The following is a 17,762-nucleotide window of genomic DNA, read 5'->3' as shown; positions in this document are numbered from 1 at the left end:
TTTTCAAGCAGATTTAAGTCAAAAATGTAACTCGGCCACTCAAGAACATACACCTTTTTTCTTAGTAAGCAACTCCATTGTGGATTTTGCCTTGTGTTTTAGGTTATTGTCCTGCTGAATTAATCTCCCAGTATCTGGTGAAAAGTAGACTAAACCAGGTTTTCCTCTAGGATTTTGCCTGTGCTTAGCCCCATTCATTTTTTTATCCTGAAAAACTCCCCAGTTCTTAACAATTATAACCATACCCATAACATGATTCAGCCACCACTTTGCTTGAAAATATGGAGAGTGGTAGTAATATGTTGTATTTGATTTGCCCCAAACATAACACTTTGTGTTGAGGACAAAAAGTTAATTGCTTTGCCACATTTTTTAAAGTATTACTTTAGTGCCTTGTTGCAAACAGAATATTTTTATTCTGTACCTGCTTCCTTAACAATGTTTATTACAGCAACAGGGGCAAAGGAACAGGACGGCAGGCAGGCTCAGGGTCAGGTCAGGCAGCGGTCGGTAATCCAGAGGTGGGGCAAAGGTACAGGACGGCTGGCAGGCAGGGTCAGGGCAGGCGGGTACAGGGTCAGGACAGGCAATGGTCAAAAACCAGGAGGATGAGATAAGAGATCGGGGAAAAGCAAGAGCTCACACAAAAACGCTGGTTGGGTTGACAAACAAGACGAACTGGCAACAGACAAACAGAGAACACAGGTATGAATACACAGGGGATAATGGGGAAGATGGGCGACACATGGAGGGGGTGGAGACAATCACAAAGACAGGTGAAACAGATCAGGGTGTGACAGTCAGTTAGGTTAGTGTTACCAAATTTAAATTGAGTCTGTAACACATCAACATGTTGGAAAAGTCAAGGGGTGTGAATACTTTCTGAAGGTACTGTAACTATTGCCTAAACTAAGGTCTTTCACTTTGGCATATCTGTATGGTTTAGGATTGAGGATATTGAAACCGAGGTGGAGACTCCCAAAGAGAAGCCAGTGGCAGAGCATCAGCAAGAGAATAAAGAAGTTGTTGCTGTTGCTGAATCTGACAAAAAGGAGTTAGCTGAGGTACAAATGTGATTCATACGATTCGTAAACAAGTGTCCAGGAGTAAGGAGTCTTAATAAGTGACACACTATCTTTTTCCTTTTCCAATAATTGACAGGATGTTGTTCACACAGCCACAGAGGACACAGCAGTAGAGCCTGAGCTTAGAGAGGAGATTGCAGAGACTGTTACAACACAGACACTCAAGCTTCAGAAGGCCATTGTGGTACTAGTGGACCTGAAGAAAACCTTGCAACCACAAGTGGAGGTAGAAAATGTGGCATCAGAGATAGAGGTGGAAGAAGAGGCTCCAAAGGAGGTGTCAGGAACCGATGAAGACGAAAAAGAAACAGCCAAAGAACCCTCTAAGGAGGAAAAGAAAAGAAGAGGACGACCAAGATCCACTCATCTCAGAACACCTGTTGAGGCTGAGGAGGAGACAGTGAACGAGGAGCAGCCAGCAGTTGAGAAACCTGCTGAGGGAAAGGAGAAGATCTCACCACCTGAAGAGGAAGAGGCAGGTCCAGTGGTAGAAACAAGAGTCCTGAGGAGAGGAATAAAAAGTATTCCAGCTACCCCGACTCCAAAACGCAAGTACACACGAAGAGGCAAACAACCCAAAGAAGAGAAGGAAGGGGAGGAAGAGCCAGCTGAGGAAGATGAAGATGCACCGGTAGTGGAAACCATAGTTCTGAAGAGAGAGAGGGGCAGATTTTCTGCTCTTGCTCCTGCCAATCCCAGACGCAAATCCACACAAGCCTGCAAAGAACCTGAGGAAGAGGAGGAGAAGGAAGGGGAGTTGGCTAAACCTGTTGAGGAAGCTTTGGAAGAAAATGTGGAGAAAGAGAAAGCAGTGGATGAAGCAGCAGCTGCAACATTGGAGAGTGTGGGGAAGGAAAAGGGGGCAGAGGAAGCAAGAACTGAGGAAGAGGAAAAGGTGGAGGAAGAGAAGGAAGCGGAAACTGAAGCTGCAGCTGAAACTGTACCAGTGGAAGAGGAGAGTGTTGCAGAAGAAAAGGTGGTGGAGGGAGAAACAATTCAGGAAGAGGAAAAGGTAGAGGAAGAAAAGGAGATTGCAGAAACTATTACAACACAGACACTCAAGCTTCAGAAAGCCACTGCAGTGCTGGTGGACTTGAAAAAAACTGTGGCCTCAGAGATGGAGGAGGAGGCTCCAAACGAGGTGTCAGGAACCGATGAAGACGAAGAAGAGATCAAAGAAGAAACAGCCAAAGAACCCTCTAAGGAGGAAAAGAGAAGAAGAGGACGACCAAGATCCACTCATCTCAGAACACCTGTTGAGGCTGAGGAGGAGACGGTGAACGAGGAGCAGCCAGCAGTTGAGAAACCTGCTGAGGGAAAGGAGAAGATCTCACCACCTGAAGAGGAAGAGGCAGGTCCAGTGGTAGAAACAAGAGTCCTGAGGAGAGGAAGAAAAAGTATTCCAGCTACCCCGACTCCAAAACGCAAGTACACACGAAGAGGCAAACAACCCAAAGAAGAGAAGGAAGGTCAGGAAGAGCCAGCTGAGGAAGATGAAGATGCACCGGTAGTGGAAACCATAGTTCTGAAGAGAGATGGGGGCAGATTTTCTGCTCTTTCTCCTGCCAATCCCAGACGCAAATCCACACAAGCCTGCAAAGAACCTGAGGCTGAGGAGGAGACAGTGAACGAGGAGCAGCCAGCAGTTGAGAAATCTGCTGAGGAAAAGGAGAAGATCTCACCACCTGACGAGGAAGAGGCAGGTGGGGAAGAAGAAGAACTGGCACCAGTAGTGGAAGCCAAAGTTCTGAGGAGCGAAAGGACATCTGCCTCTCCTCCTGCCCCTGCTACACCTAGACGCAAATCCACACCAACTGTTGTTGAAGCGGAAGAGGCAGAAAAACCAGATGAAACAGAAGAGGAAGTAGATGACAAAGCCCAGGAAAAAGCTGTTGAGGAAGAGAAAGCCACAACAACAAACCAAGAGGAAGTGGAAGCAGAAAGCATTGAGGAGGTTGTGAAAGTTCCTCCAGTTGAGGAAACTAGAGCTAAGAGGAGCAGGACAAAAACAGTCGCAGCAGCCACACCCAAACGAAAGTCCTTACGAAGCAAGTCCTTTGTGGATTATAAGGAACAAGATGCAGAGGAGGAGGAAACAGGAAATGAACCCACAGTGGAAGAAGGGGAGGATAATGTAGAGGCAGAAGAGGCGAGTGTAGTAGAGGAGGAGGAAAAAGAAAAAGAGGAAGGCTTCCCGGTGACTGAGGTTGCTTTTGTCGAGGAGTCAGAGAAGCAGCCCGAGGAACACAAATCAGAGAAAGTCATCAGGTAACAGAGAATGGGAATATTGCTTTTTTTGTGTTCATAGCTATTTCAGTTAAATAGCTATTGTCTAATTTAAGATAATTCATTTTGGCATGTCTGTATGGTTTAGGATTGAGGATATATTTCTGTGTGGTATAGGATCGAGGTGGAGACTCCCAAAGAAAAGCCAATGGCAGAGCATCAGCAAGAGAATAAAGAAGGAGATGCTGCTGTTGCTGAATCCGACAAAGAGGAGTTAGCTGAGGTATGTATACTATGGGTGTGAACGTTTAAACGTTCAAACGTTTCAACGAATTTGGGATCCTTACTGAACTTCTTAGGGCTGCAATCCCATTAACGGGATCGATATGACAACAGCCAGTGAAAGTGCAGGGCGCCAAATTCAAACAACAGAAATCTCATAATTAAAATTCCTCAAACATACAACTATTTAATACCATTTTAAAGGTAATCTTGTTGTTAATCCCACCACAGTGTCCGATTTCAAAAAAGCTTTACAGCGAAAGCACCACAAACGATTATGTTAGGTCACCGCCAAATCACAAAAAAACACAACACACAAAAAGCAGAAATAGAGATAAAATGAATCACTAACCTTCGATGATCTTCATCAGATGACACTCATAGGACTTCATGTTACACAATACATGTATGTTTTGTTCGGTAAGGTTCATATTTATATAAAAAAATCTCAGTATACATTGACGCGTTATGTTCAGTAGTTCCAAAAACATCAAGTGATTTTGCAGAGAGCCACATCAATTTCCAGAAATACTCATAATAAACCTTAATCAAAGATCAAGTGTTATACATGGAATTTTAGATCCACTTCTCCTTAATGCAACCTCTTTGTCAGATTTCAAAAAAGCTTTACGGAAAAAGTAAAAACCATGCAATAATCTGAGGTCAGCGCTCAGAGCCCAATCAAGCCATACAGGTACCCGCCATATTGTGCAGTCAACAGAAGTCAGAAATAACATTATGAATATTCACTTACCTTTGATGATCTTCATCATAATGCACTCCCAGGAATCCCAGTTCCACAATAAATGTTTGATTTGTTCGGTAATTTCCATCATTTATGTCCAAATAGCTACTTTTGTTAGTGCGTCTGGTAAACAAATCCAAAGTCACGAAGCACGTTCACTAAAAGCAGACAAAATGTCAAAAAGTTCCGTAACAGTCAGTAGAAACATATCAAACGATGTATTGAATCAATCTTTAGGATGTTTTTAACATAAATCTTCAATAATGTTCCAACCGGAGAATTCCTTTGTCTTCAGAAATGCGATAGAACAGAGCTCGCTCTCACATGAACGCGCATGGTCAGCTCATGATAGACCTTACTCAATCCCCTCTCCTTCGGCCCAACTTCACAGTAGAAGCATCAGACAAGGTTCTAAAGACTGTTGACATCTAGTGGAAGCCGTAGGAAGTGCAAAATGACCCATATCCCACTGTGTATTCGATAAGCGATGAGTTGAAAACCTACAAACCTCAGATTTCCCACTTCCTGGTTGGATTTCTTCTCAGGTTTTTGCCTGCCATATGAGTTCTGTTATACTCACAGACATCATTCAAACAGTTTTAGAACCTTCAGAGTGTTTTCTATCCAAATAGACTAATAATATGCATATATTAGCAACTGGGACTGAGGAGCAGGCAGTTTACTCTGGGCACCTCTGGGCACCTTTTCATCCAAGCTACTCAATACTGCCCCTGCAGCCATAAGAAGTTTTAAGACAAAATCCCTAACCGATAAACAATATAATATTTTTCCTCACAAAATTCGATTCACAGTGCAGTCATCTCAAAACAACAACTAACTTGTCCCGATCATCATCATCATCATCATCATCATCATCATCATCATCATCATCATCATCATTCAAAGTGTAACAAGTACTTTTGGGTGTCAGGGAAAATGTACAGTGGTTCTTCCTTTAAAGGTACGAGTTTATGCTGCGACTGTTAGTGGTAGATGGTGGCATTCTGTCATTGCACCACACTATCACAAGGGGGAGTTCGAACCCTGATCTATCGGCAGTCTGAACTGTGGCAATTAATGGATATGTTTTCAGTCTGAGAGTCTCCCTCTGGCACTAGAGTCCTGCATCAGGCAAGAACAACATAAACTGTCGGTGGTCCTGGACTTAAGCGAGAACTTGGGTAATACAATGAGGGAATATTACTTGACATGTGGATTGACAATTTTACAAAAAATAGGCACGGTGGTCTTTTGGTTTCTCTCCCTTTTAAAAACAGAAATAAATAATTCTAAATAACAAACAGGCTTTATTTACAAATGAGTAAGGATGACTCACCACATGTTCAAAAATGGCCTTTTTCCCTTTATTCAGATTGCATTCGCTCACCTTCGGTTATTTGAAATGAAATCATCTACAATATCATTATTTTTTAAACAAAGCGATTATTATTATTATTATTATTAACCCTGCATTATAATTATATAAAAGCCCCTTAGATATTCTCAGAGATCAGATTTGCCCTAACGAAAAATGCCCCTTAGATGTTAATTTAGAATCCTCCAATCATCTAACTGTAATTATTGGCGGAGAGTCACGTCATTGGAAAGTCAGGCGGCATTGACGGAGCTGAAGAGGGTGAGGAACAAAATGGAGTCACAATCCATGCCACGCAAACATGCAGATGATTATTTCAACTACATTTTAGTTGCAACAAGTTCGATCGGGTTTAAATAAGGACACCTACATGTAGAGTTGAAACAAATATTTTTTTTTAGATATACTGCCTACCGTAGGCGACATGAGTCTCACTGGTGTTGAATAATGTGCTGTTAAAAGTGTTGTAGGTCTTATTTATTTATTTTTATTTAACCTTTTTTACTACATAAAGGTCTACTTAATCTGCTGGCGTCTTGACCCAGTTTATGCCCTCATTTGCACTGCAAACCATAACAAATTACTATGGGAATGAATGGAAGAGGCAAGTGGAAGGGGCGGATAGTAAGGAACTTCTGTCGGCCCTGGAGGCCTTTTGAAAACATGTTTTCACAAGGGCTATTAGCAGGACAATAGACATGATGTGGTTCCAAAAACACCTCTCTGACATAGGGTCCAGCATGTCTCTTGATGATGATTGGGCTCGGGCCGATTCCGGTGTTATCTGGCACAAATGTATCACTTGGAGCTCGGGCCGATTGTGGCTACTCTCTGGCATATGATTTCACGGGCTGCTTTATATAATTAACATTTCATTATTTATTTATTTTTCCATATTTTCTCATTGTTTCTGTGATCAAAAAATCAAATGAACATTTAAATTAAATTCTTTAAGAGTCCTGTTTAAGTAGTATTTTAGTATTTTGATACTTTGTGCAAGGTTTGGTCAGCCATCTAACAGTACACTTTAACTTGAAATGAAAATACTTTGTCAAAATTAGAGTGGAGTCGTTTGTTAAGACATGTAGCTAGCTAGCTAGTTAAACAATGGATCACAACTCATGACGTTACTACCCTGCATGAATCTGCAGGTAGCTAACCAAGCAGGTTCTATGGCTATAACTAGTCAAGCAAATGTGTCTGAGATACGAAGAATAAGATCATACACATAACGTTAGCTAGCTAGCGACCCAGCTAGCTAACGTTAGCTAGCTAACAGTACACTTGAAATGAAACCACTTTCTGTCAACATTAGAAACATGTAATCTTACCAGTATACATCATGGTTGGACGCGTTGCTCTCTTTTTCTGTGGCCAACTAGGCTCGTAATTTAACGATTTGATTTGTATTTACAGATGGCATACAAGTTTGATATTAAGGCACATGGAAGTTCACATGTTCCAGAAGGAATTTCTGCCAAAAAACACATTTTGATATGAATAAAATAAAAATCACTTTCAAACAGCTCTCCTGTGAAGTCGTGACTTGCGACATACTGAATCGGGTCACAAATGTAATCTATCCACGGAAAGCGCGATGTAGACCATCTGTTTTGTGAATACGCATGGATTTTTCGGGAAAAACAATCAAATAAAAGTTATCTAAAACGTTTTTAAAAAATGGCTCATTTGTCACATCCCTAATGTATGTGATTCATGTTATTGGTAAACTATTAATCTTTGTTTTTCAAGTGTCCAGGAGTGAAGAGTCTTAAAAGTAACACACTCTTTTCTTTTTTCAATCATTGACAGGATGTTGTTCACACAGCCACGGCGGACACAGCAGTAGAAGCTGAGCTTGGAGTGGAGATTGGAGAGACTGTTGCAACACAGACACTCAAGCTTCAGAAAGCCACTGTGTTGCTGGTGGACCTGAAGAAAACCTTGCAAACACAAGTGGAGGTAGAACATGTGGCCTCAGAGATGGAGGAGAAGGCTCCAAAGGAGGTGGCTAGAACCAATGAAGACAAAGGAGAGAACAAAGAAGAAACAGGCAGACCAAGATCCACTCGTATCACAAAACCTGTTGAGGCTGAGGAGGCAGTGGAAGAGGAGCAGCCAGCAGTTGAGGAACCTGCTGTGGAAGTGGAGATCTCGCCACCTGAGAATGAAGAGGATGCTCCAGTTGTAGAAACACGAGTCTTGAGGAGAGGAAGAAAAAGTGTTCCATTTACCCCGACTCCAAAACGCAAGTCCAAAAGAAGAGGCAAACAGCATGAGGAAGCCAGAGATCTGAGGAGTGGAAGGAAAGCTGCTTCTGCTCCTGGCACACCTAGACGCAAATCCACACATGCCACTAAAGAACCTGAAGAGGAGGAGTTGGCTGAATCTGTTCGGGAAGCTGTGGATGAAGAAGAGGAAGTAAAACCAGTGCAGGAGGAAAAGGCAGAGGAGAAAGCCACACTGATGGATAAAGAGGACATGGTGGAGGAAGCTGCAACAGTGGAGAGTGTGGAGGAAGAAAGGGTGGCAGCGGAAGCCATAACTGAGGAAAACGGAAAGGTAGAGAAGGCAGAGGAAGCTGAAGCTGCACCTGAAACTGCAACAGTGGAGGAGGAGGAGAGTGATGCAGAAGAAAATGTGGATGAAGAAGCAACAACTGAGGAAGAGGAAAAAGTAGAGGAAGAGAAGGAAGCGGAGAGAGTGGAAGAAGAAAATATTGAGGGATCTGCAGTGGAAACTATTAGTGTGGAAGAAAAGATGGAGGAGGAAGTAGCAACCACAGAGGAAGAAAAGGAAGAGGAAACAGTTATTGAACTGGCTGTAGAAAAACTAGCTGGGGAAGTTGCTGTGGTAGAAGAGGCAGATAAAGTGGAGGAGAAAGAGGAAGCAAAGCCAGTTGAGGAAGAGGAGAAGACTTCACCACCTGAGGAGGAAGAGCAAGCTTCAGTAGAGGAGGAAGAGGATGCTCCAGTTGTAGAAACAAGAGTTTTGAGGAGAGGAAGAAAAAGTATTCCAGCTACTCTGACTCCAAAGCGCAAGTCCACTAGAAGAGAGGAGGAGAAAGAGCCAGCTGTGGAAGAAAAGGAACCAGTAGTGGAAGCCAGAGTTATGAGGAGAGGAAGCAGAGGCAGATTTTCTGCTCCTGCCCCTGCCACACACGGACGCAAATCCACAAGAGCCTGCAAACAACCTGAGGAGGAGAAGGAAGAGGAGGTGGAGGCAGAATTTGTAAATGAGCAAAAGGTGGAGGAGGTGGTTGCACCTGTTCAGGAAGCTGTGGAGGAAAAATTGGAGGAAGAAAAAGGAGTGGATGAAGCAGAAGCTGAAACTGCACCAGCGGAAGAGGAGAGTGTTGCTGAACAAAAGGTGGAGGAAGAAGCAAACCCCACAGAGGAAGAACAGGTGGAAAAAGCAACAACTGAGGAAGAGGAAAGAGTTGAGGAAGATAAGAAAGAGGTGGAAGCAGAAGAGGAAGAAATTGTTGAAATGGATGTAGAAAAACTAGCAGATGTAGGTGAAGAGGCAGTTAAAGCAGAGGAGGTAACAGCAGTGGAAAGTGTTGCAGATGAAGTGGTAGAAAAGCCAGTTGAGGAACCTGCTGAGGAAGAAGAGAAGACCTCCCCACCTGAGGAGGAAGAGGTGGCTCCAGTTGTAGAAACAAGAGTCCTGAGGGGAGGAAGAAAAAGCATTCCAGTAATGCCTCCAAAACGCAAGTACACACGAAGAGGCAAACAAGCTGAGGAAGAAGAGGAGGAAGTAAAGCCAGCTGTGGAAGAAGAGGCTGCAGTTGTGGAAAGTGCTGCAGATGACGAAGTAGAAAAAACAGTTGAGGAAGAGGAGAAGACCTCAGCACCTGAGGAGGAAGAGGTAGATGAGGAAGAACAAGCTCCAGTTGTAGAAGCAAGAGTTCTGAGGAGTGGAGGAAAAAGTGTTTCAGTTTCTCCTCCAAAAAGCAAGCCGAGAAGAAAAGGTGAACAGCCTGAGGAAGTGGAGAAGCTGGAGGAGCCAGAGGAGGAAGAGGCAACTGAGGAGGAAGAAGAGGCACTCGTAGTGGAAGCCAGAGTTCTCAGGAAAGGAAGGAGATCTGCCCCTACAACTGCCCTTGCTACACCTAAACGCAAATCCACACGAGCCAGCAAGCATCCTGAGGAAGAGGAGGATGTGGAGGCATCGGCTGAACCTGCACCAGAAGGAATGGAGGAAAAGGTGGAGGAAGAGAAGGAAGCGGAGATAGTGGAAGAGGAGAAGGTTGAGGAGGCTGCAGCTGAAACTGCACCAGTGGAAGAGGAGAGTGTTGCAGAAGAAAAGGTGGAAGAAGTAAAATCAGTGGAGGGAGAAGGAACAACTCAGGAAGAGGAAAAGGTGGAGGACGAGAAGGAAACTGAGATAGTGGAAGAAGACGTTGAGGAAGCTGCAGCTGAAACTGCACCAGTGAAAGAAAATGTGGAGGAGGAAGCAGAAAAGGAAGCAATTGTTGAAATGACTGTAGAAAAACTAGCAGATCTAGGTGAAGAGGCAGAAAACGTGGAGTTGGTAACAGCAGTGGAAAGTGTTGCAGATGAAGTGATGAAAAAGCCTGTTGAGGAACCTGCTGAGGAAGAAGAGAAGACCTCAATACCTGAGGATGAAGAAGAGATTCCAGTTGTAGAAACAAGATTCCTGAGGAGAGGAAGAAAAAGCATTCCAGTAACGCCTCCAAAACGCAAGTACACACGAAGAGGCAAACAACCTGAAGAAGAGAAAGATGCGGAGGAAGAGCCAGCTGAGGAAGAAGATGCACCAGTAGTGGAAACCATAGTTCTGAAGAGGGATAACGGAGGCAGATTTTCTGCTCTTGCCCCTGCTCCTGCCACACCCAGATGCAAATCCACAGACGCCCGCAAAAAACCCGAGGAAGAGGAGGAGAAGGAAGAAGAGTTGGAGGTGGAAAAGGTAGAGGAGGAAAAGATGGAGGCGGTGGCTGAACCTATTCAGGAAGCTTTGGAAGTAGTGGATGAAGCAGCAGCTGCAACAGTGAAGAGTGTGGGGGAAGAAAGGGTGGCAGAGGAACCAATAACTGAGGAGGAGGGAAAGGTGGAGGAAGAGAAGGAAGCGGCAGCTGAAACTGTACCAGTGGAAGAGGAGAGTGTTACAGAAGAAAAAGTGGTGGAGGGAGAAACAATTCAGGAAGAGGGAAAGGTAGAGGAAGAAAAGGGAATTGCAGAAACTATTACAACACAGACACTCAAGCTTCAGAAAGCCACTGTGGTGCTGGTGGACTTGAAAAAAATCTTGCAACCACAAGTGGGGGTTGAAAATGTGGCCTCGGAGGGGGGGGCTCAGAAGGATGTGGCAGGAACTGATGAAGACAAAGTTGAGGAACCTGCTGTGGAAGTGGAGATCTCGCCACCTGAGGATGAAGAGGAGGCTCCAGTTGTAAAAACAAGAGTTTTGAGGAGAGGAAGAAAAAGTATTCCAGCTACTCCGACTCCAAAGCGCAAGTCCAAAAGAAGAGGCAAACAGCATGAGGAAGAGGAGAATGTGGAGGAGCCAGATAAAAAAGAGGCAGCTGAGGAAGACGAAGAAGATGCTCCAGTAGTGGAAGCCAGAGTTCTGAGGAGAGGTAGGAAATCTGCTTCTGCTCCTGCCACACCTCGATGCAAATCCACACATGCCACTAAAGAACCTGAAGAGGAGGAGTTGGCTGAATCTGTTCGGGAATCTTTGGATGAAGAAGAGGAAGTAAAACCAGTGGAGGAGGAAAGGGCAGAGGAGAAAGCCACACTAATGGATGAAGAGGACATGGTGGAGGAAGCTGCAACAGTGGAGAGTGTGGAGGAAGAAAGGGAGGCAGTGGAAGCCATAACTGAGAAAGACGGAAAGGTAGAGGAAGAGAAGGCAGAGGAAGCTGAAGCTGCACCTGAAGCTGCAACAGTGGAGGAGGAGGAAAAAGTAGAGGAAGAGAAGGAAGCGGAGAGAGTGGAAGAAGAAAATATTGAGGGAGCTGCAGTGGAAAATATTAGTGTGGAAGAAAAGATGGAGGAGGAAGTAGCAACCACAGAGGATGAAAAGGAAGAGGAAACAGTTATTGAACTGGCTGTAGAAAAACTAGCTGAGGAAGTTGCTATGGTAGAAGAGGCAGAAAAAGTGGAGGAGAAAGAGGAAGCAAAGCCAGTTGAGGAAGAGGAGAAGACTTCACCACCTGAGGAGGAAGAGCAAGCTCCAGTAGAGGAGAAAGAGGATGCTCCAGTTGTAGAAACAAGAGTTTTGAGGAGAGGAAGAAAAAGTATTCCAGCTACTCCGACTGCAAAGCGCAAGTCCACTAGAAGAGACAAACAAGCAGAGGAGAAAAAGGAAGAAGAAAAGGAACCAGTAGTGGAAACCAGAGCTCTGAGGAGAGGAAGCAGAGGCAGATCTTCTGCTCCTGTCCCTGCCACACACGGACGCAAATCCACAAGAGCCCGCAAACAACCTGAGGAGGAGAAGGATGAGGAGGTGGAGGCAGAATTTGTAAATGAGCAAAAGGTGGAGGAGGTGGTTGCAGCTGTTCAGGAAGCTGTGGAGGAAATATTGGAGGAAGAAAAAGCAGTGGATGAAGCAGAAGCTGAAACTGCACCAGCGGAAGAGGAGAGTGTTGCTGAACAAAAGGTGGTGGAGGGACAAACAACTCAGGAAGAGAAGACTGCTACTGTGAAAGAAAAGGTGGAAGAAAAAATACCTGAAAAGGTTGAAGAAGAGAAGGAAGCTGAAGCTGAAACTGCACCAATAGAAGAGGAGCGTGTTGCAGAAGAAAAGGTGGAGGAAGAAGCAAAACACACAGAGGAAGAAAAGGTGGAAAAAGCAACAACTGAGGAAGAGGAAAGAGTTGAGGAAGATAAGAAAGAGGTGGAAGCAGAAGAGGAAGAAATTGTTGAAATGAATGTAGAAAAACTAGCAGATGTAGGTGAAGAGGCAGTAAAAGCAGAGGCGGTAACAGCAGTGGAAAGTGTTGCAGATGAAGAGGTAGAAAAGCCAGTTGAGGAACCTGCTGAGGAAGAAGAGAAGACCTCACCACCTGAGGAGGAAGACGTGGCTCCAGTTGTAGAAACAAGAGTCCTGAGGAGAGGAAGAAAAAGTGTTCAAGTTTCTCCTCCAAAACTTAAGTCCACAAAAAGAGGCAAACAAGTCCAGGAAGAGGAAAACATGGAGGAGCCAGAGGATGAAGAAGCACCAGTAGTGGAAACCAGAGTTACGAGAAAAGGAAAGAAATCTGTCCCTGCTCCTGCCCCTGCCACACCTGGACGCAAATCCAAACGAGCACGCAAAGAACCTGAAGAAGAGAAAGAGGAGAATGAGGAGGAAAAGGTAGACGATGCGGCTGCAACAGTGGAGAGTGTGGAGGAAGAAAAGGTGGAGGAGGCTGCGGCTGCAACAGTGGAGAGTGTGGAGGAAGAAAAGGTGGAGGAGGCTGCGGCTGCAACAGTGGAGAGTGTGGAGGAAGAAAAGGTGGTGGAGGCTGCGCTTGCAACAGTGGAGAGTGTGGAGGAAGAAAAGGTGGACGATGCGGCTACAACAGTGGAGAGTGTGGAGGAAGAAAAGGTGGAGGAGGCCGCGGCTGCAACAGTGGAGAGTGTGGAGGAAGAAAAGGTGGAGGAGGCTGCGGCTGCAACAGTGGAGAGTGTGGAGGAAGAAAACGTGGAGGAAGTGAATGAAGTGGAGGCAGAAGAAAAGGCTGAAGAGGAAACAAAAGCTGTGGAAGAAGCAACAACTGAGGAAGAAGAAAAGGTGGAAGAAGCAACAACTGAGGAAGAAGAAAAGGTGGAAGAAGCAACAACTGAGGAAGAAGAAAAGGTGGAAGAAGCAACAACTGAGGAAGAAGAAAAGGTGGAAGAAGCAACAACTGAGGAAGAAGAAAAGGTGGAAGAAGCAACAACTGAGGAAGAAGAAAAGGTGGAAGAAGCAACAACTGAGGAAGAAGAAAAGGTGGAAGAAGCAACAACTGCGGGGGCTGTGGTAGAGGAGGCTGAAAAAGTGGAGGAGGTGGCAACAGTGATGGAAAGTGTTGCAGTAGAAGAGCCAGTTGAGGAAGCGAAGACCTCACAACCTGAGGAAGAAGCAGAGACTCCTGTTGTAGAAATAAGGGTCCTGAGGCGAGGGGAAAAAATAACTCCTGTTAATCCTCCAAAACGTAGGTTCACACCAAGAGGCAAGCAAGCCGAGGAAAAGGAGAAGGAGGAAGAAAAAGTAGAGGTGGCTGAACATGTGCCGGAAGTTGTGGAGGAAAAGGAGGTGGCAGCTGAGGAAGATGAGGCACCATTAGTGGAAGCCAAAGTTCTGAGGAGAGGAAGGAGATCTGCCCCTGCCACACCAAGACGCAAATCCAAACGAGCCCGCAAAGAACGTGAAGAAGAGGAAAACGAGGAGGAAAATGTAGAGGAGGAAAACGCAGTGGAGGAGAAAATGGTGGTTGAGGAGAATAAGATGGAGGAGGGAGAGGAAAAGGTTGAAGAGCCAGCAGAGAGTGCTGCTTCAGAGACGAAAGAGGAAGAAGCCATCGCACAGCAGTCAGAGGAGGTGGCAGAGCAAACAGAGTGGAAGGAAGAAGTAAAGATCACTGCTGAAACAGAAGAAGAAAAGGTAGCTGATAAAGAAACAGCTAAAGCGGTAGAGAAGAAGGAAGGAGACACCACCAATGTGGAAAAAAATACTGACAAGGCAACAGTAACTTCTGCTTCTCAAGATGAAGTAGCTGGTAATGCTTCAGAGGAAGAGAAGGGAGAAACTCCAGCGGTTGAAGCGGAAGAGGCAGAGAAAACAGAAGAAACGACAGAGGAAGTAGAAGACAAAGTCCAGGACAAAGCTGTTGAGGAAGAGGGTGAGAATGCCACAACAACAACAAGCCAAGAGGAAGTGGTAGCAGAGAGCCTTGAGGAAGTTGTGGAAGTTCCTCCAGTTGTGGAAACTAGAGCAACGAGGAGCAGGACAAAAACAGTTGCACCAGCCACACCCAAACGAAAGTCCTTACGAAGCAAGTCTTCTGTGGATTATAAGGAACAGGATGCAGAGGAGGAGGAAACAGGAAATGAACCCACAGTGGAAGAAGGGGAGGAAAATGTAATGGCAGAAGAGGCGAGCATAGTAGAGGAGGAGGAGGAAGGGGCCCCGGTGGCTGAAGTTGCTGTTGTCGAGGAGACGGAGAATCAGCCTGTGGTAACGAGAGTTCTGAGAGTGAGGTTAACTGCCACGCCCATGGCCACACCCACACCCCAGCGTACATCCACAAAACGCAGCAAAATAGTTACACCTGAGAAGGTCGAGCCTGAGGTGGGCATGCTTTCATCAGATGAAGAGCAAGAAGAGAGCCCTGTGGAAAAGAGAAACCTCCGGAAGAGAAAAAGCATGGAACCAACACCTGTTCGCAGATCCAAGCGCCGCAGCAGAACTTAGACTGCGGAGAAAGTTTTTTTTGTTCAGTTTTAAAAAATGCATCTATTTAGTGAATATTTCCTATTAGACCAGATTGTTTTCTTCTATCTATTTGTAAGTTTCTAAAAAGAAAAATAGAAAAAAAACATATATCACTTAACATTTTTATGTAATTTTTCTGAAAGTCGATATGTAGTATATTTGATATCTTTTCATATTGTATATATATTTTACATTTAACTACAAGTCTGTGAACAGTTTTTTGACCTTAGTGGCTGGTAACACGATGCGTTTCAGTCTGATAGGCTTTGGTTTGGACATGATCGGCTAAAACAAAATTTATTCCCTCAAAATACTGCATCCATGATCTGCTAAGACATTTATTCCCCTCAAAATACTGTATCCATGATCTGCTAAGACATTTATTCCCCTCAAAATACTGCATCCATGATCGGCTATAACAACATTTATTCACTCAAAATACTGCATCCATGATCGGCTATAACAACATTTATTCACTCAAAATAATCCTAACTTCAGAATGCCAAATGGTGTCTCCTCTAATAAGAATCAAGAAGCCTTTAAATAAATAAATATATATTTTTAAATACAAATGTAGTTAGATTGGGACACACTAGCACTAATCGTCACTAAGAAAATATTTTGGGCCACCAGGCTCCAAATATTGCTATCTACAATAGTGCAAATACATTAAAAAAAACGTCAATCGAAAGAACATTGCTCAGAGATGCACAAAAACAATAGAAAAGCTCCCCTTTGTTATAAGATTATTCATCTTTTTTTTAAGCAAGCTATGTTTATTTTCATTTTTTCTACAAATTTCAGTGACATTTCTTGTGGAAATTTGGAACGCTTACATTTTTACCCATTTATGCAAATGTTTTCAACAGAACTCAGGATATAAAATCACATTTTATTCAACATAATTCTTCATTTGAAATGTCTAATGTCAACACTTTGGGTCATTGTGTTACATTTTGTGTGTATTGAAATAATTGGTACACTTTGAACATATTTAGTGTAAAAAAACAACTAAATACACACTAAAATATTACCTCACTGAGCCGTTGAGGTATACCATTTCAGTTTGTAATTTGAAAAGGATGTTGTTCCTGTATTAACGCAATATCATTTTATATACCAATACATGTATGTATATCTTCACATCTTGTATGTTAACATTTATCATTAAGGTTTTGATATACAGTAAGTAAAATTTTAATAACAGTAAAAATATGGTCATACAGAAGAGTTTGTAAAATAATGTTTAAAAGTTTAAAATAAAGTTTATAATAAAATCTATAAACTGAGCTATGACGTTAAACTGTGAGGGTTTCTTTCTTGTGAGAGATGTGAAAATAGATAGAAACTATGAGTTTTCGTTTGTGTGTGTTATCATAATATGATATATCTTGTTTCAGACTTTCAACGCTTTTGTTATGTGTCTCAGTGCCCCCACAAAGGCACAAGCTAGCTATAGCCAGCAGTAGCCTGTCTTGCTCAAACATTTTCATTTAGCAATGTTGTATTTTATGACAAACCTCTCCTTGCATTATGTCTAATGAACTTAGGTAACTTTTCTCCTCTGACAATGTGATTTGTTATGATCTTTGGTAGAAAATAAAGATTTTCACTGTTTTACTTAATTTTTATGTTTTCTTTGGTTTCCTTTCTGGCTGTGTTACAGGGCCATGTACAGACCTTTCAGGGAGCGGGTGCTCCAACAAAAAAAAGCGACTTTCATAATTAACGGGGCTTGCAAAGCAAGAGTCCCCACTTTAAATATTCAACATACTTCTTATTGTTATTATCTTACACCAGTTATTCTAGAAATGCTGTTCCAATTTAAAAACGTGTAGACTGGTGTGGATTGAGTTGATTACATATAACTTTAAAAAAAAATATTTTATACGTTTTAAACTATTAAGATTTTTGGCCTTTTTTTTGTCAATCTTTATTCACTTTCATGGGATTTTTTCCCAGCATTTTAAAGGCCACATTATGACATCACTTCCAATAAGTAATCAATGGGAAAGCTGTTTTAGGAATCTGTCAACAGCTTTCTTTATAGATGCAGTAAGTCATGTCAGAAGCTTGCAGATTCAATTCTTCACAAACAAATTCCAATAAAACTACATCATGTATTGAAGTTCACTTTCCTTGCTTTGTCTAACACACTATCATGAATCTAGCAAATACTTTTTGTGGGTCAAAGTGCAGTATTTATTTACTTTCGTAGCATAAATGTTTGTTAGCATGTGTCTCACACTGGCTTTAGCCATGGAGGGAGCTGGGTTGCCAAGGCAACTGTTGCCTAGCGACACATGCCTCAGAGGGAGACAACTTCTTCATGGGCAACAAATTGCCATGATTTGTGAATCTGTTTTGGACTGAACAGCGAGCACTAAAATGTCTAATGCTACCCAGGTTTGGACGACCTGGAATGATACAGAGAAGATTTCTAATGATCACTAGCTTCGTCCTCCTTCTCTGGATCGTGACCCGTGCTCTAAATAAGTCAACTGGCTGGTTTGTCTGTCTGTAAAGAGATACTACTGCTCTGGCTGGATAGAGCAAAGCTGTCTCCGTTCAATTGCTTCATATCTCACCTGATCACTTCTCATCGCATTTCTTTCAGTTT

At 43.4% G+C, this 17,762-nt stretch overlaps 1 protein-coding gene across 1 annotated transcript in view; it reads left to right on the top strand.

Annotated features, from left to right (window-relative positions):
• The window catches only part of LOC139544969 (microtubule-associated protein futsch-like), a 53,833-nt gene extending 37,066 nt beyond the window's left edge, over positions 1–16,767 (top strand). The window contains exons 13-16 of the mRNA XM_071352222.1: positions 947–1,064; positions 1,162–3,353; positions 3,489–3,594; positions 7,526–16,767. Coding sequence (XP_071208323.1) covers positions 947–1,064; positions 1,162–3,353; positions 3,489–3,594; positions 7,526–15,121 — 10,012 coding nt within the window. The 3' untranslated portion in view covers positions 15,122–16,767. The remainder of the gene's footprint in view (positions 1–946; positions 1,065–1,161; positions 3,354–3,488; positions 3,595–7,525) is intronic.
• Positions 16,768–17,762: the final 995 nt, after the last annotated feature.

The sequence above is a fragment of the Salvelinus alpinus genome, chromosome 19 (genome assembly GCF_045679555.1).
Source record: "Salvelinus alpinus chromosome 19, SLU_Salpinus.1, whole genome shotgun sequence".
Lineage (NCBI taxonomy): Eukaryota > Metazoa > Chordata > Actinopteri > Salmoniformes > Salmonidae > Salvelinus > Salvelinus alpinus.
Note: the sequence above shows the minus strand (reverse complement) of the source record. Positions and strands in the feature narration are given on the sequence as shown.